This window comes from Ziziphus jujuba, chromosome 2 (assembly GCF_031755915.1).
Source record: "Ziziphus jujuba cultivar Dongzao chromosome 2, ASM3175591v1".
In the NCBI taxonomy this organism is placed as follows: Eukaryota; Viridiplantae; Streptophyta; class Magnoliopsida; order Rosales; family Rhamnaceae; genus Ziziphus; species Ziziphus jujuba.
The window spans coordinates 2,831,552-2,857,897 of record NC_083380.1 but is presented as its reverse complement, the minus strand read 5'-3'; the positions used below and the strand labels follow the sequence as shown (position 1 = coordinate 2,857,897).

The 26,346-nt window shown below is 37.5% G+C and overlaps 2 protein-coding genes and 1 long non-coding RNA gene across 3 annotated transcripts; 1 reads left to right on the top strand and 2 right to left on the bottom strand.

Annotated features, from left to right (window-relative positions):
* Window positions 1-2,673: 2,673 nt before the first annotated feature.
* On the bottom strand, window positions 2,674-3,078 carry LOC107417736 (leucine-rich repeat protein 2-like). The gene has a single exon (XM_016026371.3). It carries the CDS (start codon window positions 3,076-3,078, stop codon window positions 2,674-2,676), a length of 405 nt encoding a protein of 134 aa, XP_015881857.3.
* A 353-nt stretch (window positions 3,079-3,431) lies between these two features.
* Window positions 3,432-6,631, bottom strand: LOC132800544 (receptor-like protein EIX2). The gene is made up of 5 exons (XM_060814484.1): window positions 6,380-6,631; window positions 5,262-6,168; window positions 4,640-5,177; window positions 4,045-4,512; window positions 3,432-3,960 (listed from the first exon to the last, which is right to left on the bottom strand). The coding sequence occupies exons 1-5, from the start codon at window positions 6,629-6,631 to the stop codon at window positions 3,432-3,434; spliced, it is 2,694 nt and encodes an 897-aa protein (XP_060670467.1).
* A 6,365-nt stretch (window positions 6,632-12,996) lies between these two features.
* LOC132800615 (uncharacterized) lies at window positions 12,997-15,665 on the top strand. Its single transcript, XR_009635814.1, has 4 exons — window positions 12,997-13,094; window positions 14,097-14,161; window positions 14,356-14,501; window positions 15,381-15,665. It is a non-coding gene; the product is annotated as an uncharacterized LOC132800615 (long non-coding RNA).
* The last annotated feature ends 10,681 nt before the right edge of the window (window positions 15,666-26,346 follow it).

Below are 26,346 nucleotides of genomic sequence, written 5' to 3'. Positions count from 1 at the left end.
ATTTCCCGGCGAGCCGCAGTGGTCACCGGAATCCGCCACCGCTAGTGGCGCGTCCTGTGGCCACTGGCCGTGATTTTTGGTGAGAAGGTAGATCTGGTGATGGGTAACTCAACGGGACCGATGGTGAGGCAAACGGAGGTCGGAATAGGGAGAAATCTGGGTTTGAAATGATCGGCATTGCCATCGGAAAAAGCCTCGATCCGGGCGGGGTCGGCTGTCGGTTGGCCGTGATTTTTGGCTGGCCGGCCGGTTTTCAGGTGGGCTTCAAGCTAGGGTGGCGCGTGTACTGTTCCAATTGCTGGAAATGGGTGAACAGAGGTGGCCAGTTGGTTTGTCACTCTAGCCCTCTCTTTCTCTCTCTCTCCTCTCTTCTTTCTCTCTCCTCTCCCCGGCTCCTGTGTTTTGCCAAAATAAAAGCCACCTGTGGGTGACACTGTTCACTCACGGGATTGGCTGAAAATGCAACACGTGGCACACACTGTTCACTCAAGTCAAAATATATTAAAATATTACGTTATTCAGAAAACTTTACATGTCCATAACTGATACGAACCTAGGACGACCTGCTCCTAAACCCGTATTATATTAGCCCGGATCTTAATTAAGTTCAAGTTCTAATGGAATTGACCTCAACCCCTAACCAACCTATGTTTAGAAACCTTGGTATAATGTAGGCGCTACAATAGGGGATGGAAAACCTATTGATAAGTCAAGCTAAAACAACCAATTCTCTAATGGTGTTTTAGGTGTTCTCAAAGAACAAAGAGATAATTAATCTCACAAGTATTTTTTCAATCAAATCAAAGTTGTATTCTTATTGAAAAATAAGCCTTTAAATAGGCTTTGAAAGAAACAAAATAAACCCTAAAAAAAACCCTAGGTAAAACAGGCCACACACATAAAGAAACCTAGTTGGCTGAAACTATACTTCCTTTCCTAATCTAAGTTTGATTAATTAATTTTTTTATATTAAATTAGAAATTAATTAATTTACAATGGAAAGAATAAAAGAAAAACCTTCCTAAAGTTATTTGTCCAAAAAAATAAATAAATAAAAACCCAAAAAGAAATAAAGTCAATCGCAAATTATGTAACGAGTTGACTTTGACATCTAGGCTGAATTATGTCTTCAACCGAGCCAACTTATGTCTGCCTGATGTTCGAGCTAACTAATGGCCTATCTGAGCTAACTGATGTCTGTCCAAGCTAACTTGTGTCTGGCCGAGCTAACTGATGTCTGTCCGAGCTAAGTTATGTCTAGCCGAGCTAACTGATGTCTGTCCGAGCTAAATTACATACGATGTCCAAAGTCCGAGATCAGATGTCCGAGGCAAGGCTCCGATGTCTGAGGCAAGGGTGTCCAATATAAAATGTCCGATGTATGGGTATCCGATGTATCAGCTTCCACCACTTGGATACTTAAAACAGGTCTTTTATCTTCAGGTATGGACAAGCCTTTTTGAGAATGAATTACTTTCTGGATAAAGGCAGCAAGATTGTCCTTAAACCTCTTAGCTTGAGCCCTAGTAATCGGTCCAGTCTTCATCCGTACCGGAACAGTACCCCAATAAGTTGTCGGTGGTGCGAGCTCAGGCGGGTTTGCATCAATAACTTTTTAACCAGATGTCCAATTTAAGTGTGCCGCTAGTCTATGAACTCGTATCGATGAGTACTTCACAACCATGCATGAGTCAAAGCTCAACTTTGCATGAATAAAAAGTCAACTCTGGCACCCCTTGGGCAGTTTGGATCTCAACTTGTTTGGCTCATAACTTTCAAACCGTAGCTTCATTTTCAACGTGCTACTAGTTTATGAACTCGTGACAACGTGTACTTTTTAATGGTACCTCGGTCAATGTGGAATTCCATCAAGAGTAAAAAGTCTACATTTGACCCCTTCTCAGTCAACGACGGTCAAACCCGGTCAACCTTGGTCAAATTTGAGAAATTTCTGGTGTACTTTGGGACGGGGTGTTACATGTTGTCACTTAGGTGCAAGGTTTGAAGCTCCCTTAATCGACCCATGGATTCAGGAATTTTACCAGATAAATTATTCATACTGAGGTCTAATACTGTCAGGAAAGAACAATTTCCAATGCATGATGGAATATTTCCTGTTAAGTTGTTACTCAAAATATCAATGACTAAAAGATGATGATTATTAGCTATAGAAGCTGGGATTTCTCCATTTATATAGTTGTCAGAAAGAGAGAGGACATATAAATCATAACTCATGTTCTTCGGAATAGTACCAGAAAATTTATTTTTGGATAGATCAAGAAATTTATTGTTGTCATTTGGGATAGGAATGGACCCATTGAAGAAGTTTGAGTTGAAATCAACCATTGCAAATGGAGCTAAGCTTAATGGACTCAGTAGGTGACCTTCTAATCATTATAGGAAACATTCAACAATATTAAGATGGAGGAACGTTCCTAAAACCAGTAGGGCATGGAATCGATGATGCCTGACATTTGAAAAATCTAAATTAATGACTTCCTTTTGTGACTTTAGCCAAGCAGGAAATGCAGGACCCAAATGGTATGAACCTATATGAAGATACTAGACTTAGAATGGGGGAACCCAATTGGAGCTGACATTCAAGGTGTTAAAAGATAGAAGTAAATGTTTTAGCTTACCTTGCTTTAAAAAATGTTTCAATGACTATATCCATCAAATGATTGGAAGAGCCATCAAAAATATCAACTCAGAAAGTTGTCCTAAACTTTCTAGAAGAGTTCCATTTAGTTCAGAAAGAATTTTCAGTAAACCTAAAGAAGCTGGGATGGGACCATGACGAGAGCTATAGAGCAAACAAAGTTCAACAAGATTCTTGGGCTGACCTAGCCATTCTGATAACTTACCAACCAGGTTATTGTTTGACAAATCCAAATCCTGTAGACTAGGTGTTGGCTTCTTGGAAAGACAATCTGTTCCTTCAAGGATTTCAGATAAAGTACCAGTCACATTATTACTTGATATATCAAAATGCATCAGGTAGTAGAGTTTTCCAATAGAGTTTGGAATCTCACCCTCAACATGATTTTCAGGAAGATTTAAGCGAGTAAGTAATGTCATGTTTCCAAGGGAAGTAGGAAGTTTCTATTGTAGATTATTGGATGCAATATCAAGGACATGTATATATCTTTTCCCATCTTCCCCTCAACAATTCATGGCAACTTCCTGTGAGATTATGATTACCAGCAATATATAAAAACTGCAAATTAGGCAACTCATTAAAACCAAAAGTCAATCAGGTATTTCTGGATTGAAGGTGTTAAAACTAAGATCTAAGGAAACAAGTGAAGAAACGTCTACAAAAGCAGGAGGTGGAATGGTAACATATAAGCTACAAAATGAGAGGTGCAGCTCAGTTAAGGATGGGAGTTTGTTTAGTATCCGAATCCAGTCTGATCCTACCATTGAAAGATTCACTCTATCATCACAAGATGTTCTAAAGAGACAAGACTTGTCACCCACCCAAGATTATCAACATAAGAACTCCAAGAAGGAATAGCACCGAAGAACCCATTACGCGAGAGATCAAGAGAAGACAATTGCTTCATCTTCGAAATGCTCTTGGGAATGTGACCAGTGAAACGGTTTCTTGACAAGTTGAGAACGACCAAACCCAACAAATTTGTCATCTCTATAGGAAGATCTCCACTCAAGTTATTCCCTGAGAGGTCTATCATGGTTACAAGAGAGAGGGTCTTGGTGTATCTTAGAAGTTGGCCTTTCATATTTACAACAAAGCTTTCATAGTAGTTGCCAAACTCCATGCTACCTATGTAGCCATTAGTATTTTTCCCATATGCGGCATTTTGGTAAATACTGGCAGCCCCATACCACAAATAACGGTTAATGATTTGGGCTTGTAACATAGCGTTGAAATGTCCAAAGCTAGCAGGAATACTGCCTGTCAACTGATTTTCTACTAAGTCCAGGATTTGTATTGAACTTAAATTTGATAACAAAGTCGGAAGTTCTCCTGGAAAGGAATTAGACCTCAAGCTAAGAATTCTTAGACTTTCAAAGCCTTACCCAATCCATGGTGGAATGCTACCATTTAATCTGTTGTTCCCAAGACTTAGGGTCTCCAAACTCGATAAGTTTTGGAAAGATGATGGGAGCTGTCCGTGGAACTTGTTGTCATTTAGGTGCAATGATTTAAGCCCACTTAATTGACCCAAGAAGGTAGGAATGGTTCCAGACAAATGGTTATTACTAAGGTCTAGTGCAGCAAGACCAGAACAATTTCCAATGCTTGATGGATTACTTCCTATTAAGTTGTTATTGGAAAGATCAAAGACTTCAAGTCCAGGAACAATGTTGCCTATCCAAGCAGGAATTTCTCCATTTATCTGGTTGTTAGCAATAGAAAGGAAAACAAAGGTACCACCGGTAATATTCCATTTATTTGGAATATTACTAGAAAATTTATTTTTGGATAGATCGAGTAAGTAAAAGCTGCCACTTGGAATAGGAACAGAACCACTGAAGTTATTTGAGCTGAAATCCACAATTACACGTGATAGGTACATCGATATAGGGCAACTTTAATGGACTTAGTAGTTGACCTGCTAGCTGATTAAAAGAAAGATTCAAATGTGATAATGAATAAGAAAATTCCCAAAACCAGTCAGGTACGGAGCCAGAAAAGCTAGCATTTGAGAAATCCAAATGCTCGACATATTTTTGTGATTTGAGCCAAGTCGAAAATGAAGGTCCCAAATGGCAGGAACCCATTCCAAGAAAAGAGACCTGGAATGGAAGAACCCAGTTGGAATTGACATCCAAGGTGAAAGAGTTTGAAGATAGATCTAAATGCCCTAGCTTTTTTAGCTTTAAAAAATGTGCTTCAGTAACTATACCTGTCAATTTATTGAATGAAACATCAAAGTACTCCAAATCAGAAAGTTGTCCCAAACTTTCTGGGAGGGTCCCGTTTAGCTCATTCTCTCCTAGACCCATAATAGTTAGATTTTGCTGTAATATTCCAAAAGAAGTTGCGATGGGACCATATAGAGAGTTATTGGACAAATCAAGGTCAACAAGATTCTCGAGCTGAGCCAACCGCTCTGGTAATTTACCAACCAATTGATTGTTTGACAGGTCCAAAAATTGCAGATTTAGTAGTGGCCTCCTCGAAAGATTTTGGAGTGATCCGAAAGAAGCTGGGATAGAGCCATTTAGAGAGTTACGCCATAAATCAAGGTTTACAAGATTCTCAAGTTAACACAACCATTCTGGTAAATTACCAACCAGGTAATTATCTGACAAGTCCAAATATTGCAGACTAGGCAGTGGCCCCCTAGAAAGATTTTGGAATGATCCGAAAAAAGCTGGGATTTGACCATTTAGATAGTTAAAGGACAAATCAAGCTCAACAAGATTCTCAATGTGACCCAACCATTCCGGTAAATTACCAACCAGGTAATTATCTAACAAGTCGAAAGATTGCAGAATAGGAAATGGATTCCTAGAAAGGCAAATTTCTATTCCTTCAAGGAATTTTGGTAAAGTTTCATTGATGTAATTACGAGACACATCTAACGAAATAAAATTGCAAAGTTTTCCGATTGAGCTTGGAATCCCACTGTCAACACTATTGTTAGAAAGATCTAAGTGACTGAGAAATGTCATGTTTCCAATGGAAGAAGGAAGTTTCCCATGGAGATCATTCCCGCCGAAGTCAAGGACTTGTATCTTCTCCCATTGTCCCCCCAACATTTGATGACAACTTTCTGAAAGACCACTGGCTCCCAGATATAAAAACTGCAAATTTGGTAGTTCACTAAAATCAAGTGGAATTCTTCCATCCAACCAATTATTGCTCATATCCAAAGTAACAAGGCTGCTAACATTGACAAGACAATCGAGGACTTTTGGAAGGAATTGGTTAACACTAAGATCTAGGATAATAATTGAAGTTAAATTTAAAAAGGTAGGAGGTGGAATGGAACCAAATAAGCGACAAGAAGATAGATGCAACTCGGTTAAGGATGGGAGTTTATTCAGTTGCCTAATCCAGTATGATCCTACCATTGAAAGATTAACTTCATTCATCACAAGATGCTTTAGAGAAACAAGACCTGTTAACCATTTTAGATTATCAACAAATAAACTAGACCTTTCCCAAATATCATCACAAGAAGCATCAAGATACTGCAAGCAAGAAAGGTTCCCTAAATTTAACGGAATCGCACCACTAAACCCAACATGAGAGAGGTTCAGATATTGCAAGTTTTTGAAAGATCCAAAAAAATCAGGAATTAGGTTGTCATTGAACGTGTTAAAACTCAAGTCCAAACGCCTCAAGGACTTGGTTTTCGTCAATGAAGGTTTAATTTCCCCACTGAGGCTCCAGAATCCATACCTGTCGAAGATCAACTGCAATAACAGCTCCAGTAGTGTTTTCACAATTTATTCCCCACCAATGACAACAGTTGCTTCCCTTCCATGAAGAAAGCCTGTTTGCAGGATCATGAAGGCCATTCTTGAAGTCAATGAGAGCTTCTCGGTCCGACTCCATGCAATTCATCAAGTGAGCACCAATGTTGGGAAGAAATTCTCCTCTCACAGAGCACAGAATTAGAAACATTAATGGAAGCCATGTAATTGCTTCCATTAGAGTTACAAACTTGTTTGCCAGAAAATTGCGATTTGGTGTGAAGAGGAAGATCAAGAGGGATAGTTGTTGAAATTAAAAGCAAAGAAAAAGATACATCAATGAAATATAAAGAAGAATATATGTGTGTAGTGAATCAACTGTTAGATAAATAAATAATTTGTGGACTTAGCATAATCAATTACTCACTTACAGGATCTATTTGTGCCATTAATGGGACTGACTTATTTTATTATTTTGTAGTAGGGCCCTTGGTCACACACTTTCTATAAGACTCTAGTTGGCCCATTAGACTGGAGGACTAACTCTCTTTAAAAGCCCAATAACTTACCCATATTCTTTCTAGTATTATTATATTATTAAATTATTAGTATTTTGTGTGTGTTAAAATTAATGGGTAAGTGTAACTTGCAGAGACTATAAAAGGTCTAGGGCAAGCAAACAAACATATGCCATACGGTATTTTGATATAAGGGTTTTCAGATATTTGAGAGTGGTTTGAGAGTACTGTGACCATAGACACTACTTTACATTGTTTTCTATTTTGTAGGATTAAAGATTTAATTTATCAATGGCTGCGTTTGGAGGTTAGTAATTTATTATTAATGGAATTTATTATGTATATTTAGATCCATAAAATCTAACAATTGGTATCAGAGCATGGTTAATATGCATAATAAATTTCTTTATGATTAGTCTTCGTTGTATCTATGATGATCGGATTGAACAGCATATATTTGGCCATTGATGATTTGTACATTGATTACATGATATTTAGTTTTATTATTGTTTGCTCTTCCTTTATTAATCGGATATTATATGTTGATTGTCTGTGAAATATAATCCGACTGTTATATACTCAATAATAATAATAATAATAATAATAATAAAATTGTAAAATTTTCGGCCGTATCTTGCTTTTGCAAAATATTGAGAAAATTGTGTGTATGAATTTTTGATCTGGATATTATGGTTCTTTGTTGAATTTCTTTTCTAGATCGGATGGAATATTTTTTAGTTAATTTATGTTTTTTGAAAAAAAAAAAAACACTGGAGTTTGGCGGCCGAATTTCATTATGATTGGGTGTTAAAATTTATGGGTCTTTAGGCCAAATCGATCTATGAATAATATTTTCCACACTGAAAGGAATCTATAGACACCTGAATTGAAGAAAACGGTGGCCCTTTTTTGTGGTTTTCCGTCCGGGTTGGGGAAAAGGGTCGTGCGACCCGTTAACCAGGAATTGCGACTCAGCTCAGTGAAGAAGACGCTGATGTCAGCATCCTTCTTGCGGACGTCATCAACCTAAAATTACCAAAAAAAAGAAAAACCTTTATTTTATTTTATTTGATATATCTTTACATCATTTTATCACTTATTTATTGTTGATTATTTATTCATCTATTGTTTTATTATTATTTAAAAAAAAATTTGTTATTTCTTTCTTTATTTGTTTGTTTATTGTTTATTGGTTTATTTATTCCATTCCAAATTTTTGAATTAAATTAAATATCTATGTTTAAAAAAAAAAAAGGATTGCTTTTGGAGCTTTCCCTAAAGAGGCTTTGTGCCTAGTTGGTATAGTAGTGTGGGATTTTAGGTACTCACCTATCGTGAGACTTATTTTATCTGCATTATGTGTACCAATGTAATATTTGTTGACATAGTGAATGAGATATTTTATATTTGCCTATTTCATGAAATTGCCAATATGTTATTTTCTCCCACTTATTAACTAGGGTCTATACGGGTAACTAAGCTATCCTGTCGGTGGTTTTAATTATTTAGTATGATGCCTGGATTGGCAGTAGAAGTTGATTGAATGCCATGAATTGCAGGTTCTGAGTTATCCTGTCGATAATTCAGTTCAATGCATTTTATTTTGGTTATTTGGTTGACTATCCCTGGCCCGCGAAAGGGTATGTTTAGTGCTACAAAGATCCTAGCGATATTGATATTTTATGTTTTGTGTTAAGGGGCTGGAAAATAGTTGTTGTTTTATATATATTAAATGTTTTATTGTGTTTACTATTTTCACAGTTAATAGCATCCCGAATATTCTGCCTATGACTGCCATGATTAAATTGGATGTGATAAATTATCAAAAGTGAAACAAAAAAGACCTTGGTTATGAATTTGACATTTATGAAATTGGATTTGCCTTTGGAAATAGATTCACTCAAGATACCAACTAATGATAGTAGTGCGGTAATTAGAAAACTTTATGAGGATTGGAAATATTCTAATAAGTGCTGCATGATGATGGAGAATTACATGGATGAAGCTATATATGCTAGTATTCCTAAGTTTGATATAGCAAAAGAACTTCTTGAGGAGTTAAGAAAGATATTTATCAAGTTTGATATGAATGATAAGCATTATTATTTGGACCTTGTGAATAATACTGATGATGCTTATTAAATAGGAGAAAAGAAAGAGTACTTCAATGAAAGGTGTGGCTACTACAATAAAATTGGACACAAAAAGATAGATTGTTGGCATTTGAAGGGAAAGCAAGAAAAGAAAGGGGATGATAAGGCAAAGGGGGCCAACTAATCTTGAGCAGCATGTTTATATGGGAGATAACTCAAGAGTGAAGGTAGATATCATAGGAACAATCAAGTTGAAGCTTGCCACTAGATATGTTTTAGAATTACAAGAAGTTTCATATGTACCCTCAATTAGGAGGAATTTGTTATCTATTTCATTTTTGGATAGTCAAGATTTTAGTTTTTTGTTTGGAAATAATAAAGTTGAGATGTATAAGGATGATAAAGTTGTTGATTTTGGAACTTTATGTGGCAATTTATATAGACTTGATTTATTTAGTAATGGTCTCAATTCTTCTATTAATTCTGTTGTTGCCCTTGTTATTGCTTCTAAACATCCAAAAGTTAATGATAATTCTTCAATGTTGTGGTATAAGTGTTTGGGATATATTTCTAGGCACAGGATGGAATACTTGCTAATCTTGATTTCTTTGATCTGTCGACTTGTGTAGAATGTGTGAAAGGGAAGCTAACTTCCAAGGTTAGAAAGGATAAGATAGTAAGGTGTGGAGATGTTTTGGAATTAATCCATACTGATATATGTGAACCTTTCACTCAAACTGCTTTGGGTGGTTAAATGTATTTTATTACCTTTATTGATGATTTTTATTTTATTTTATTTTATTTTGTTGTTGTTATGGACATTTTGAGCTTATCCATGAGAAGTCAGATTCTTTAGTTGCTTTTAAGGAGTTTAAGGTAAAGATGGAGCTTCAAAAGAATAAGAAAATAAAAGCTATGAGATTTAATAGAGGTGGTGAATTTTATGGCAGCTATATATGATGAGAGTGGACGAAATCCAAGGCCATTTGCAATTTATTTACGTGAGTGTGGCATTGATGTGCAATATACAATGCCTTGTACACCTCAGTAGAATGGCATAGCTGAGAGGAGAAATTGCACTTTGTTGGACATGATACGATCTATGCTGGCAAATTCTAGCTTGCCAGATTACTTGTGCGGAGAGGCTTTAAGGACGGCTGTTTATATTTTGAATCAAGTTCCAAGTAAAGCCATTCCTAAGACTCCTTTTGAGTTGTGGTCAGGGAGAAAGCTTAATTTGCATCATTTTCGAATATGGGGTTGCAAAGCCGAAGTAAGGATTTATAATCCCCAAGTTAAGAAGTTGGATCCTAAAACTATAAATGGGTATTTTGTTGGCTATTGTATAGGATCTAGGGGTTCAAGATTCTTTTGTCCATCTCACACCACGAGAATTGTTGAATTAGACAGGGCTATTTATTTTGAAGATGATTTTAGATTTGATGATAGTAATGGTCCAAGGGAGCCTTAATTTAGAGAAGGAAATGTATTCATTCCCAGTGTTGTAGTTCCTGATAGAGATATTATTAATCCAGTCGTTGATGAACTAGTAGTTGATCAGGATGAACCTATCATTGAAGAGCAGAATATCCCAGCTATCGTAGATGCTGATGTGCCTTTGAGAAATTCACAAAGGACTAGGAGGTCAGCTATTCCTGATGACTATGAGGTTTACTTGGAGGAGCATGATTTTGACATAAGTGATGATTCAAATCCAGTCACTTATGAGCAAGCCATAAGCAGTTCGCACTCAAACTTTTAGCTGGATGCAATGGAAGATGAAATGAAATTCATGGCATCAAATGGTGTTTAGGATTTGGTTGAGTTACCATTGGATAGCAAGCTTATAGGGTGCAAATGAGTCTTTAAGACTAAAAGAGACTCTAATGGTCAAGTAGAGAGGTATAAAGCTAGACTTGTAGCTAAAAGGTTTAGCCAAAAGGAAGGAATTGATTACACAGAGACATTCTCTCCTGTATCCACAAAGGATTTTTTTAGAATTATTATGGTAATTGTGGTACATTATAACCTAGAGTTGCATCAGATGGATGTCAAAACTGCTTTTCTGTATGGTGATTTATTTGAGGATGTGTATATGGTTCAACCAGTTAGCTTCCAGCAAATAGGGAATGGTAATTTGGTTTGTAAGCTTAAGAAGTCAATTTATGGTCTTAAGCAGGCTTCGAGGCAATGATATCTTAAGTTTGATGAGGTTGTCATCCAAAATGGCTTTAAGGAGAATGTTGTTGATAGATGCATATATATAAAGGTCAGTGGGAGCAGTTTTATATTTCTGGTGTTGTATGTTGATGACATATTTTTTGCTACTAATGACACTGACCTGTTGGCTGAGACAAAGCAGATGTTGTGTAACCATTTTGATATGAAAGATCTTGGAGAGGCTTCTTTTGTTTTGGGCATCAAGATTGCTTGAGATAGGACTAATTATATGTTGCAATTGTCTCAAAGAACCTATATTGATAGAATCCTTAAGAGATTTAATATGCATAATTGTTCTCTTGGAAGTGTACCTGTCACAAAAGGTGAAAGATTTTCTAAGGATCAATGTCCCAAGAATGATAAAGAAAGGATGGCGATGAGAAATGTTCGCTATTCTTCAGCAGTGGGTAGTTTGATGTATGCTCAAGTATGTACACGGCCTAATATAGCTTTTGCTGTGGGTGTGCTTGGTAGATTTATGAGCAATACTGGTCCTATCCATTGCCAAGCAGTTAAGAAGGTCTTTAGGTATCTTCAGAGTACTAAAGATCATATATTGACATATCGACGTACCAACTCCCTAGATGTTGTTAGTTATAGGATGCAAATTATAAAGGGCTATGTGGATAATAAGAAATGTACCACTAGATATATATTTATCATGGCAGGAGGTGCTGTATCTTGGCGTAGTGCCAAACAGTTAGTGACAGCATCCTTGACTATGGAGGCAGAGTATATGGCGTGTTATGAGGCTACTTGTCATGCAGTTTGGCTTCGGAATTTTATTTGTGACTTGGGAGTGGTTGACTCCATTGAGAAGCCTATTCTGATGTATTGTGATAATACTGCAGCAGTGTCTTTCTCCAATAATTTAAAAGGTACCCCTAGTGCGAGGTACATTGATGTTAAATATTTTGCGGTTAAGGAGAAAGTTGAAGAAAGCCTCATTACTGTTGTTCACACACCTACTTATAGCATGGTGGCAGATCCACTGACTAAGGCTTTACCAATAGGCATATTTAAGGAGCATGTGTCCTGTATGGGATTGTTAGACAGCTGAGATTGTTGTGGGTCAGTGGGAGTTTGTTATATTTTCTGCAGTAATATCCATGTTGAGTATTATTTATTATTTTGATGCATTGATGTATGTGGATCATTATATATTTATGAAATGATTTATTACACATATTATTGCTCCTTATATTTACAGGCCTGTTTAGACTATTAGTCTATATATATGTGTATGTTGATCTACAGGTGACATTGTGAATCCCTACTATCTAGTTTGGGTATATTGATGTATCCTGTCGATACACAATGTGCTCGGATGAAATTGTATTATGTGTTGGGGGATTGCACGTGGTTAGGTAAATCTCTACTACCTAGGTAAATCTCTACTACCTAGACTGAGTTTATGGCATGCAAAATGCTTAGTTGAAATGGTATCATGTTTTGGGAGATTTACTGAGAGAATCTCTACTGTCTAGTCTAGTATATTGTTGTGTCCTATCGGCATGCTATATATTTAGATGAAATGGTATTATGGTTCGGGAGATTCTATAGTAAGTGAGTTTGGATTATATATATGATGATGATTATATAGTCCAAGTGGGAGAATGTTAGATAAATAAATAATTTGTGGACTTAGCATAATCAATTACTCACTTACAGGGCCTATTTATGCCATTAATGGGACTGACTTATTTTATTATTTTGTAGTAGGGCCCTTGGTCACACACTTTCTATAAGACTCTAGTTGGCCCATTAAACTGGAGAACCAACTGTGGGAAGAAGAGAGATTGTTGAAGAAGACGAGACGATGGGATTGGCCGGTGTCTGCAACTCCATCACCGATCCCAAAAGAAATTGGGTAAGACAGGGACTCTTCTCACTCTCTGATTGCTATATAGGGCTTTCGTCTCACTTTTTTTAGGGTTTACTATCATTCTTGGTGGATCTTACTTTTTTCTTTGCCTTTGGTGAGCAAAGGTGCGTAATTTGCTTAATTGACTTTTTGTTAGAAAAATATCACTCATCCTTGCTATATAACACAAACAGCTGAGTAATATTGCTATTAGTTTTGACCTGTGAATTTTGAAATCTTTTTTTTTTTTTTTTTTTTGGTGCTTTTGTTAGTGGAATATGTTATGTGATCTGTAATTATATGGTGATTTTGGCCGAGTTAATTCTTTAGATAACTTTTTTTTGCATGTAACTTAGAGAAGTGAACGTGATTAGATTTGGTTGTACCCAAATCTGTAATAATGAGTGATATCCATCTCCATTAGAAGCATACCCAAGTCTCCTTGTATATCTGGTTGTTTCCTCTTCGAGTGATTTTTCTAAAATACCCGCATAGCCAAGTATACAAAACATTTTATAAACATCATAACAACAAATGAAACTCAATTGAAGTTAGGACAAAAAGAAACGAAAGAAGGAGAGTTTCAAGCACAAATTGTGCACTTAAGATTTCTGCCATGCAAACTATGTTTGTTGTGCCTGCAATGTTGTTAGTTCATACCTCTGGTTAGTTTAAATTGGTTGTCAAGTGAGTTCTTTTCTTCTATATGATACCAGCTTCTGGAAAACAAGTTATGGAGGTTTTACGATGCCTCTGCAGAATAGCTATTATGCACAATGTTAGATATATTATTACCTGGAAGATGTGCACGAATATAGGATGCAATTGCTTAGATGTCAAGAATATTTATTTTATGGCGACTTTTGACTATATCCTTCTTGATTTTGCTTAAGTTAGAAACCTTTTTTTTCTTCTTTTTTTCTTTTGGAATTTTAACTCTTAGAATTGTGCTGCTGCTGTTGTTTTCATATTCTCACACAAGAATATTATACTTGCCACTGGTTGCAGGTGTCCCTGCTGATTTGCTTCTCGTATTACTAGCTAAACCCCCCAGATGGTGTCTGCTCATTTAGGTTTCTCCATCCTTTTTCTCTTTTTATATTTTGAAGAGCTATGTCTTGGTAATGTAAAGTATATCATGGTTCAATCCACCTATTCTTCTTTAATTCTTAGTTGTTGCCTTTAAATATAGATGGGGGAAACTAGTCTTGTTAATGTAATGTATACCATGGCTTCTTTAATTCTTAGTTGTTGCCTTTAAATATAGATGGGGAAACTAATGTGAAGATCAGAAAGGCATCTGAAAAGACTTCGGATTGTTGAACTCCAGAGAAAGTGTCTGAATTTTGGTTGGCAAGGAGAGCAAGTTACCTTCATGCATGCCTAATGTGTGCTCACTTTGCAAAGGAATAGGTAATTTTGCTTGTCGTTTTGTACTTTATTCTCAATTGATCAATATCTTTGTCCTCTCAAAAAATAAGATTCTTTTATTTGTTAGTGGTACATTCAGCTTCAAAAACTGTTGGTTGTAGCCTATGTAACATTTGCATTGATTTTGCAAATGGGCTAGAAGAATACAGCATCAATTACTTTGTTACTTCCCTATAGCATGTAGCACAGTTAACTAGTTACATATCGTTTTCCAGTGTTAAATCTGTTTCAATATTGATAGTATATAATGCTTATCTACATGCCATTTACATTGTTATCAGTATCATTCTCTTTCCCTAATCATATTAGTTATCATTTTGGACTATTTATATATGTATGTTTTATTTATTCAAAAGTAGGTCTATTTGAAGATATAGTCCGTGTTCAAATATAACCTGTCCCATCTATGTACATCATGTATTAGACGAGGTGGAGCAAAATTTCCAAGCAAGGACAGAGAAACTGCATATAAATTGACATTCTTCGCAAGACTTTACTAATTATAGGTGTCTTCCATTATGTGAATTCCAATAGCCTTCTCATATGTGCATAAAAATTGAATGCAATAGGAGATTGTGGGGTTCAATCATAAGGTCATACTGCCATGACCCTACAAGTTATCCTCATCGTTCTTCAATTTTATATTTTTGCTTCTTATGTTTGATTTTTTTTCTTAGAACTTATATATTTGCATGATAGACTTGCTTATTAGGTGCACATGTATATGTTTTTGCATGATAATCTTTTTTTATTATTTCTGCAGTTATTACAGTTGGTCTTTGGCTTCCCTTTTCTTTTTTATTTCTGCAGTTATTAAAGGTGGTCATTCTTGTTTTATTTTATTTTATTTTATTTCTGCAGTTATTACAATTGGTCTTTGGCTTCCCTTTCTACACAACAGAAGACATTTCATGGATGTTTAAATAAGAAAATGTGGCTTTTGAGGTAATCAAGTGACTCCTTTTTGTAAGTCAGTGAAGGAAGCTACAGAGAAAGTCATGATTATGTAGTTGCTGAAAATCTATGTACTATAACATTAACTATCTGAATTTTTTATTTTTGTTGAACCACATGAGCTTTGATACTCATATTAGTCTTTGCATGGTAATATTATCCATTGTACTAAAGAAATTGGGTTTTACTGTATGTGAGATGTGTTACGCATAAAATTGATAGAAAAGAAGACATAGAACTTCAGAAAAGATAACAAGTTTGCTGTGTACATATGATATCTAAAATTATGTACTTTCTAAAATGTAGCAGTATGCTAGCTCATAACCAGTTTCAAGTGAGTTGTGACCGTTAATAAAGCTTTTGAGCAACTAAAAAGATGGTCTAAATAGAGACTTAACTTAAGCTTTGTGAGTTTAGAAGGTGATTTGTCCAAAGTTTTACACTATTTAAAAAATCCTAATGAGAAGCTTCTTAGGCATAATACAATTATTATGGTTTCCATTTGAAATGCTGGACATAATGGAACTACCCGGGTTGCATTCAGTAATTGTAATAGAACCTTGCTTACCTTGTTTTCTTCAATTCTTTCCTTGCCCTGTGTTTAATGGAAAACAAGCGGCATTTTTTCACAGTTTTAATTGCTTTAGTCTAGGACACTCTGTGCTGGCCTTCCTTCATGTTTTAATTGCTTTAGTGTAGGAGACTCTGTGCTGGCCCAACCAGATGATGATCTCTTGGCCGAGAAAAGGAAAACCTATAAAAAACTTTTCTAATTGCTTGCCATCACTGTTTGAAGTTACTAAAATTGTAACTAATATTTGAACTTCCTTTTTGTTCTTTCCTCTAGATTTTTTTACAGTTTCATACAAAAATATTAAGTCAAAAGAACAAGACAAAGAAAAAACAAGATGCAGAAAAGTAAAAAACTCATTCATACGGATTAGAGGCATCCATGCATTTCCATCTTATTCATTCATTTTTAGATTCCTTTACAATGCAATTTCAACAAGTAGTAAATATAGCTAAAAGATCAATCAAAAGAAACACAATCTGGACAAGTAAAACGACAAAAAAAAGAAAAAGAAAAAAACTATCTTCACTGTTGATGCCCTTTATTCCTCTTCTGCATGGTTCTATGTTTCAACCATAAATATAGTATTCTTTTTAGAATTTCATCCACATCACCCAAATAGCTCCAGGATTTCCTCATAGCCAATATCAGAAAAGGAACCAGAATTCCTACTGCAAATCCCAATTCAATGCTCAAATAAAACCACTTATCAACAAACTGTCACCATCCCTGGGAGTAGTCCAACCCTTATCTGAATCTTCTTCGTCATCTCCTGGACATTTTACAGCAAGTGGAGTCTCACAAAAGTCAAGGTTTCCAGTAAAAGAGGGTGAATCAAAAGTTGACAGATGATCTAATTAAGGAATCCTTCCATATAAGTTATTGTTTGACAAATTCATATACCCCGAAACTGAGAGCAATCCTAAACTTTAAGGAATAGTACCTGAAAACTCGTTGCTTGAGAGATCAAGCGACAACAATTGCTTCAACTTTGAAATGCTCTCAGGAATGTGTCCACTTATATGGTTTCTAGACAAGTTCAAGACCATCAAACCCAACAATTTTGTTATCTCAATAGGAAGATCTCCACTCAAATTATTTCCTGAGAGGTCTAGGCTGGTTAGAAAGGAGAGGGTCTTGGTATACATTCGAAGCTATCCTTTCAAATTCACAGTAAAGTTTTCTTTGTAGTAGCCCTCTCATACAAGAGATAATGGTTGAATGCCCCATAAAATAGATAATGTGGTTAATGTTTTGGACTTGTGACATAGCTTTGAAATCTCCAAATCAAGCAAGAATATTGCAATTCAACTGATTCTCTGCCAAGTCCAAGACTTGTAATGAGCTTAAATATGATAGCACTGGTGGAAGTTCTCCTAAAACTGAATTAGACCTCAAGCTGAGAATTCTTAGACTTTTGAAACCTTTCCCAAACCACGGTGGTATTCTACCCATTATCCTGTTATATCCAAAATCCAGTGTCTACAAACTAGATAAGTTTAGGTAAGATATTGGGAGATATTTAGAAAGCTTTTTGTCACTTGGGTGCAAGGTTTGAAGCTCCCTTAATTGACCCAAGGATTCAGGAATTTTACCAGATAAATTGCTCATACTGAGGTCTAATACTGTTAGGAAAGAACAATTTCCAATGCTTGATGGAATATTTCCTGTTAAGTTGTTACTCAACAGATCAATGACTAAAAGATGATGATTATTAGCTATAGAAGCTAGGATTTCTCCATTTATATAGTTGTCAGAAAGAGAGACGACATACAAATCATAACTCATGTTATTCGGAATAGTACTAGAAAATTTATTTTTGGATAGATCAAGAAATTTATTGTTGTCATTTGGGATAGGAATGTACCCATTGAAGAAGTTTGAGCTGAAATCAACCATTGCAAATGAAGCTAAGCTTAATGGACTCAGTAGGTGACCTTCTACTTATTATGGGAAACATTCAACAATATTATGATGGAGGAACGTTCCTAAAACCAGTAGGGCATGGAACCGGTGATGCCTGACATTTGACAATCTAAATTAATGACTTCCTTTTGTGACTTTAGCCAGCAGGAAATGCAGGACCCAAATGGCATGAACCTATATGAAGATACCAGACTTGGAATGGGGGAACCCAATTAGAACTGACATGCAAGGTGAAAGAGTTAAAAGATAGAAGTAATGTTTTAGCTTACCTTGCTTTAAAAAAATGTTTCAATGACTATAGCCGTCAAATGATTGGAAGAACCATAAAAAATATCAACTCAGAAAGTTGTCCCAAACTTTCTAGAAGAGTTCCATTTAGTTCATTCCTTCCTCGCCATAATACAGAAAGAGTTTTCAGTAAACCTAAAGAAGCTGGGATGGGACCATGACGAGAGCTATAGAGTAAATGAAGTTCAACAAGATTCTTGGGCTGACCTTGCCATTCTTGTAACTTACCAACCAGGTTATTATTTGACAAATCCAAATCCTATAGACTAGGTAGTGGCTTCCTGGACAGACAATCTGTTCCTTCAAGGATTTCGAATAAAGTACCAGTCACGTTATTACTTGATATATCAAAATGCATCAGGTAGCAAAGTTTTCCAATAGAGCTTGGAATCTCACCCTCAACATGATTTTCAGGAAGATTTAAGCGAGTGAGAAATGTCATGTTTCCAAGGGAAGTAGGAAGTTTCCCTTGTAGACTATTGGATGCAATATCAAGGACATGTCTAAATCTTTTCCCATCTTCCCCTCAACAATTCATGGTAACTTCCTATGAGGTTATGATTACCAGCAACATATAAAAACTGCAAATTAGCTAGCTCACTAAAACCAAAAGTCAATCAGATATTTCTGGATTGAAGGTGTTAAAACTAAGATCTAAGGAAACAAGTGAAGAAACATTTACAAAAGCAAAAGGTGGTGTCAGGACCCGCCCAGAATTCCTCCCCGGAACCCTAGACAAGCCCTGATCCCAGGGAAATACCACCGAACCTTCCAACGGAAAATCCGGCAGCACCTCCCCTAAGGGTAGGACTTACCAAAAATTACCTGCACTGAAAACACACTTCTATATTCATCACCTTATTCCTCCCACAAAACTACAAATTAATTTCACAAATTTACAGCACTTCACAAGAATAACAGCAGCCCAGTGCATAAATAAAACATAAGTGTCCAAATAGTATACATAGCTTCATGAAGTGCCAATCAACAGAAAATACAACAAGGATGAAAGAAATAATACAACTGAAATGAACGAGTACAAAAGTACTTCTCGAAACACGATAGCGGCGGAGAATTGGTTCGCCCTAGAAGAACGTCTACCACCCTTGCACCTAAGGGAATGGAACTTAAAAACGTGAGATGCTAATCATCTCAATGAGTGACCCTAGCTATTGAACACTTTTAATAGTAATAATAATAATATAACAAATAAGGGAATTGAATTAATACCAACAATTAATAGGTAAATAAATAATAGCAATTGGAAATAATAATTTCCCTCAAAACTCTCACTAATCACTCTGTTGGAAATGTTCCCTTTTTAAAACATTTTCACAAAACCCGATATTCGTATTTCCCGAAAACCAAGGGATCAAACAATTTAATAAACAATAATAAATAAATACCCCAAATATAATTAAAACATACTAAATTATAATAAATAATTTTTGAACATTTTTGGGGTTTGAAATTTTGTCTGAAAATTTACACTTGATGCACCATACCATATACCGGTGATGCCCTCCAATACCCAACGTCCTGAGCACCGACTGGCGGGGAGATTAAAGAGAGAAACTTGCAAACGGCACTTCGGCGTCCCGACAGTACCGCTGCTGACACCGTCATCTTGGCCAAGGAGGGGGGCGGCTGTGGCCAATATCAAACTTGCCTGCCCACGGTCCAATGGCAACCCACGGGAGACATAATACTTGCGCGCTAAACCACATATACATACACCAGAACACCAATACTGTATGAATTCGTGACGGCTTGGGAGAATCGAAGAGTTGAATCCCGAAAGCTTTCCGGTGAGATTCCGGCCACCTCAGGTCCGATCTCCGGAAAGTGAGACCGAATTTGTAATCCTCGTCACTCAAGCTTCGATTCGGTATATTACTCTTCAATTTTGGTTGTCATTTGTGTTCGCTCCCCGGGTACCCATTTGGGTGTTACCCGATTAAAATATTAATATATTTGGTTTGGTGTATTGTGGATGTTTTAGGTGCACGTGTGGGTAGTGGAGTTGATCCTGCGGAGGATCTTGGTTGAGATACGTGCTTAAGGTGAGTGACCTACCTTTAAAAATATTTTGGGGTAATTAATTATATTTAATTGGTATTTAATTGATATTTGGAATTATGCTCATGTGGTACAATTTAATTATATTTGTGGAAATTTATTATTTTATAAGTACGTATATGTTTATTGGTGCTAAACAAAATTTTGGGTTATTCGTACCGGAAATGTTAAAAGAAAATGTGGGATGGTGAATTTGAAAACTGGTATATTTCACACGGTGATTTTGAAAAATCAGTACGGTAATAAAAAAAATTTAATAATTATTTTAGTCGCACTCATACAGTATTAGTGTTCTGGTGTATATGTGGTCAGCGCGCAAGTTATTATGTCTCCCGTGAGTTGCCATTGGATCGAGGGCAGGCAAGTTTTATATAGTGCACAAAGCCCTCCCCCCTCCGTGGTCGGGATGACAGTTTCAGCAGCGGTACTGTCGAGACGCCGAAGTGCCGTATGCTAGTTTCTCTCTTTAATCTCTCCGCCAGTCAGTGCTCGGGACGTTGGGTATCGGAGAGCATCACTGCTATATGGTATGGTGTGTCAAGTATAAATTTTCGGATAGATATTTCAAACCCCAAAGTGTTCAAAAATTATTTATTATATTTTATTACATTTTATTTATATTTGGGGTATTTATCTGTTGTTTATTAAATTAATTGATCCTTTGGTTTTCAGGAAATACGAATATCGGGTTTTGTGAAAATGTTTTAAAAAGGAAACATTTCCAACGGAGTGAATAGTGAGGGTTTTGAGAGAAATTATTACTTTCAATTGTTTATTATTTATTTATCTATTTAATTGTTGGTATTAATTAAATTTCTTTATTTGTTATATTATTAATATTAAAAGTGTTCGGTAGATAGGGTCACTCACTGAGATGATTAGCATCTCATATTTTTTTAAATTCCGTTCCCTTAGGTGCAAGGGGTGGTAGACGTTCTTCCGGAGCGAACCAAATCTCCGCCGCTGTCTTAGTTCGAGAAGTACCTTTGTCTTCATTTATTTCCATTGTATTATTTCTTTCATCCATGTTGTATTCTATGCTTAATAGTATTTCATGAAGCTCTGTATACTGTCCTGGACATTCATGTATTAATTATGCATTGGATTACTGTTATTCATTGGAGTGCTGTAAATTTATGGAATCAATTTGTAGTATTGTGGGAGGAATAAGGGGATGAATATAGAAGTGTGTTTTCAGTGTAGGAAATTTGTGGTAAGTCTAACCCTTAGGGGAGGTTCTGCTGGATTTTCCATTGGAGGGTCCAGTAGGGTTTCCCTGGGATCAGGGCTTGTCTAGGGTTCTGGTGAGGAATTTTGGGCGGGTCCTGACAGTTGGTATCAGAGCATAGGTTCTTATAATCTTAAGGGACTGTGCATTGCTGTACAGCCCATCCGTAAAATTCTCCCTTTTTGTAACCGTGCTTAAGTATCTTTGTTTCTAAACTCTTGTTTGTTTCTTCAAAATTTGCTACGATGCGTAGGCAGGACGCACGTAGTACTCGGGAACACTCAGCTGAGAGTTCCGGGAGTCGATCGATCCTTAGGCAACTTGTCTCTAAACTAACTCGAGCCTCAGGGGGTTTGAGCTCTAGTAATCAATCCGTGGATCAGGCTCGACGATTGGGAGCCGTGAATTTCGATGGAAGTCAAGGCCCAGCTACAGCCATGAATTGGCTATCCAACATGGAGAAAATCCTAGAAGAGGGGATGCAGTGCCCCGACAAAGATATGGTGAGAATCTCTGGTTTCATGTTAGAAGGAGACGCCCGTAAGTGATGGAAAGTAGAAAAGACTCCCAAAAGGCATACGTGGGATCAGTTTAAGGTTGCCTTCACTACTGAATATTGCCCTCCTTCCTACCGTGAGGCAAGAAGGAGAGAATTCAAGGAGCTGTGACAAGGGAACATGACGGTGTCCGAGTACGAGAGAATGTTTTGGGAACTATCCGAATTTTGCATGCACATGATTCCTGACGATCATGCGAAGAAGGTGAGGTACATAGATGGCTTGAACGAGAACATAGCCCTCACCCTTGCTGGATCAGTACATCCCACTTATCAGTCCGCCAGGGATGCAGCTGTAACACCCCGTCCCAAATCGCACCGGAATCCGTGCGTGTTGACCGAGGTTGACCGTTGACCGTTGACCGAAGGGGGTCAAAAGTTGACTTTTTGACTCGGTAAGAATTTTGAGTTGACTAGGGTACCGTGGCGAAGTGCACGATGCCACGAGTTCGTAGACTGGTAGCACGTCGAAAACGGAGCTACGGTTTGAAAGTTATGGGCAAAACAAGTTGAAGTGTAAACTGTCTAAAAGGTGCCGGGAGTTGACTTTTTCTTGTGATGTAATTGTGAGTTGACTCTTGTATGGTTGTAAAGTACTCGTCGATACGAGTTCATAGACTAGCGGCACGCTTAAATCGGACATGTGGTTAAAAAGTTATGGACGTTTGAAGTTTACCGGATACCGTATTATTTTAATGTTTTTGGGTCGTGAACAGTGAAATGCCACGTGTCAGCTTCTGAGTGGTCCACGTGGCATGAACAGTGTCACACAGGGTTTTAATTTTGAAAAACTCTCGGGGAAGAGAGAGAAAGAGAGAGAAGAGAGAGAAAGAGAGAGAGGAGAGAGAAAGAGAGAGAGAGGACCCGCCGGCCGCCGGCCATTTTCATGTTTTCCGGCCGAGTTACTGTACATGCACCGGCCAGCCAGATTGCCCACCTCATTTCCGGCAAAACCTCCAAATTTCACGGCGAACGGCCGCCGGACGCGCCCGGATCGGACGTCCGAAGTTTGGCGGCGATTTTTCCCCCTCCACCGCCGGCCACCGCGAATCGGCACTATTCCGGCCGATATACAGTACACGCGCCATACACCCAGCATCCTCACCTCAAGTCCGGCCTACCCACCAAAAATCACGGCCATCGGACCACCGACGCGCCGGGATCGGAGCGTTTTCCGGCGAGGGGTCGAAAATCTTCAAACGGTGATTTCTCCGCCGTCCGACCTCCGTTTTGCTCACCGTCGGTCCCGTTGGATTGCTCTCCTCACGATCTACAAATCTGCAAAATTTCACAGCAAACGGCCACCGCCGGAAAATACTGTTCCGGCGACGGTTGCCGGTGACGTGGCGGCCCGCCGGAAAATACTGTTCCGGCGAGTACCCGAAAATTCCGGCCAGCTCCAGTCCGCAGTGTTTGACCTCCTGAACCCAAATCCGACTTCCGTTTCCACCAATTCGCGACGGTTTGGGAGAATTGCGGAGCCGAAACCCGAAAAGCTTCCCGATAAAATTCAAACCCCGTCGGGTACGATCATCGAAAATTAAGACCGGATCTGTGATTAGCATCACTCGAGCTTCGATTCGGTATATGATTCGTAAATTTTAGTTATCGTTTGTGTTTTGACCCCCCGGGTACCGGGTATTATTTACCCGAATAAAATATTAATTTATTTGACTGTCTGTGAATTTTGTTCTAGGAGCACCGGTGAGTCGTAGAATTGATCCCGTAATGGATCATGGGTTAATTGCGTGCTCCAGGTGAGTGACCCACCTTCAAATTAACTTTGGGAATTTAATTGGTGAATATATAATGTGTGATTTAAATATTTGGAATTTAATTTCTATGTGCCAAATATTTATTTGAATTATTGTGGAATTATTTGTGAATTTATCAGATTTAAGAAAATGTGTATTTCACCAATTTATGCCGTGTGGAATTATTTTATGGTTTTGAGGATTTTGAAATTGGTGTGGTTTTAATGGTAAATTGGGCACGATTTGATTTTCAAATATTTCAAGGAAAATATTTGGTTATGTTGGTGGTTTCAATTTTTATGAAATATGCCCATAAAATATTATGGGATTTGATTATGATATTTCGAGAAATTATTTATGCTTGGAAAAAAAATGTGGATATTTGAATTGATGGATTTGGGAGTTGGTGGATTTGAAAATCATGGAATTTTTGGTATGGATTATAAGGAAATTGTGGAGAATTTCCCGGTTCAAGCGGATGGATTATGCCCGCTATGCTTATGAAAAATGTGAAATTTGTTTTATGATTTAAATTGATGGCTTTTATAAGTTTTAGATGCACCGTGCACGTACTGGTGTTCTGATTATGTGATATGGTATATGTGATATGGTTAGTGTGCACACGGTTGTGATTAGCGCGCAGGTGGGTGTGATTAGCGCGCAGGTGATGTGATTAGCGCGCAGGTGGGTGTGAGTAGCGCGCGGTTGATATTATGAGGGTGTCCTGTGGATGCCATCGGAGAGGGCGGCCACCCCCCTTTGGCCGGGACACCAGGTTAGCAGCGGCGCTGTGGGACGCCACGCGACCGTATGCCGGTTTCTCTCTATAACCTCCTGTCTGGCGGTACCTTGGGACGCTGGGTACTGTTGGCGCCACTGGTATATAGTGGGTGCATCAAATGATTTTCAGAACTGTGTTTTAAAAATAAAATGTTAATGAAAAATATAATTGTTACCGCTTCTGGTATTTAATTGATGTCTTGGTTTTCGGGAAATATGAATAAAGGGTTTTGTGAAAATGTTTTAAAAGGGGAACCTTTCCAACTGAGAGAATTGTAAGGGTTTTGAGAGAAATTATTATTTCCAAATAATTATTATTTATATACCTATTACCGTGGTATGATAGTGTAGAGTAGTAGGGTCGCTCACTGAGATGATTAGCATCTCACACTCTTAAATTCCGTTCCTCTAGGTACCAGGTTGTCGGTGTTCATTCGGAGCGGACTTGATCTTCATCGCTGTTTTACTTCGTGAAGTACCCTGTTCTTCTTTATTGCGGTTGTACTATTTCTTTCATTCTTGTTGTATTTATTTTGCACTGGATTACTGTATTTATATTGAAGTGCTGGAATTTGTGGAAACAATTTGTAGTCTGTGGGAGGAATAAGGGGATGTTGTTAGAAGTGTGTTTTCAGTGCAGGTAATTTGTGGTAAGTAAATCCCTTAGGGGAGGCTCTGCCGGATTTTCCGTTGGAGGGTTCGGTAGAGTTTCCCTGGGATCAGGGCTGTCTAGGGTTCCGGGGAAGGAATTCTGGACGGGTCCTGACAGTTGGTATCAGAGCTCTAGGTTCTAGTATTCCTAAGGGACTGTGCATTGTTGTGCATCCTATCCGTGTTTAATCTCTCGTTTTACCCGTGTGAAAGCGTTCTTTCTGTTTGTCTCGAAGTAAATTCGTTGCCCGAGTTTGAATAACTCTAATCTTCGAGGGTGTCAATTAGGATCATCTAGCCTAACGGGAAATTCCTATGGCCTAGTCGATGGTCGAGGATGCCTTTTCTTTTTGAAGGTCAAGCTTATCATCGTGAATGGTATCCGTTTCGTTCATGGAGAAGAATGATGATTGCCTAAGGATGTGTGTCGATCGATTTCAAGGCGTCAAAATATTTTCCCGATCGATTATCAAAATTTAAATGCTTTTCAAAGTGGTATTTGAAATTAAAGGTGTTTTATTCAAGTATTTTTGGTTTGTGCTCGTACATGTATCTGTATGTTATATTGTTGATATTATACTGCACCATATGGAGGCGGCGAACCAATGTGGTCCATGTAGAGCTAGCCCCATGATCATGTTGCCTACGAGCCCGGGGAATTGGACGGCCAATATAGGCAACCATCCTGGTTTGTATTGGTAGCAGAGTGTCGGCGACAGTTGGAATCATGGATTACGTAACATGTAGAAGGTGTCGTACGTACCTCCATTACAAGCGTGCATATTTTATTTTATGCTATGGATTTTAAGATATGAATTTCAATGTGGAGTTTTAACAATTGCCTATGCAAGTTAGGTATATTTGAAAAATATATTTTATTATTTGTTTATTGTTATGGTTTTTCCAAAAGCGACTTAAGGTTAAGTATCGCCAATTAAGAATCCAAAGCAGGGTATCGTTGAGTTCAAAAAGGAGATCTTAAAGGAAGCACGTGATTCAAAGTATGCGATACACCCCAAGGGTACCAAGACGTATGGAAT

Excerpts from the sequence above, each read along its gene's own strand:
- LOC107417736 (XM_016026371.3), bottom strand. The coding sequence starts at position 3,078 with ATGACATTACTTACTCGCTTAAATCTTCCTGAAAATCATGTTGAGGGT.
- LOC132800544 (XM_060814484.1), bottom strand. The coding sequence starts at position 6,631 with ATGGAAGCAATTACATGGCTTCCATTAATGTTTCTAATTCTGTGCTCT. Across the intron at positions 6,169-6,379 it reads TTGCAGTTGATCTTCGACAG|TATCTTGATGCTTCTTGTGA; the intron begins GTATGGATTCTG and ends TCTTGCTTGCAG. Across the intron at positions 5,178-5,261 it reads GTCAGATAATTACCTGGTTG|CTTCTTTCGGATCACTCCAA; the intron begins GTAATTTACCAG and ends GCTCTATCCCAG.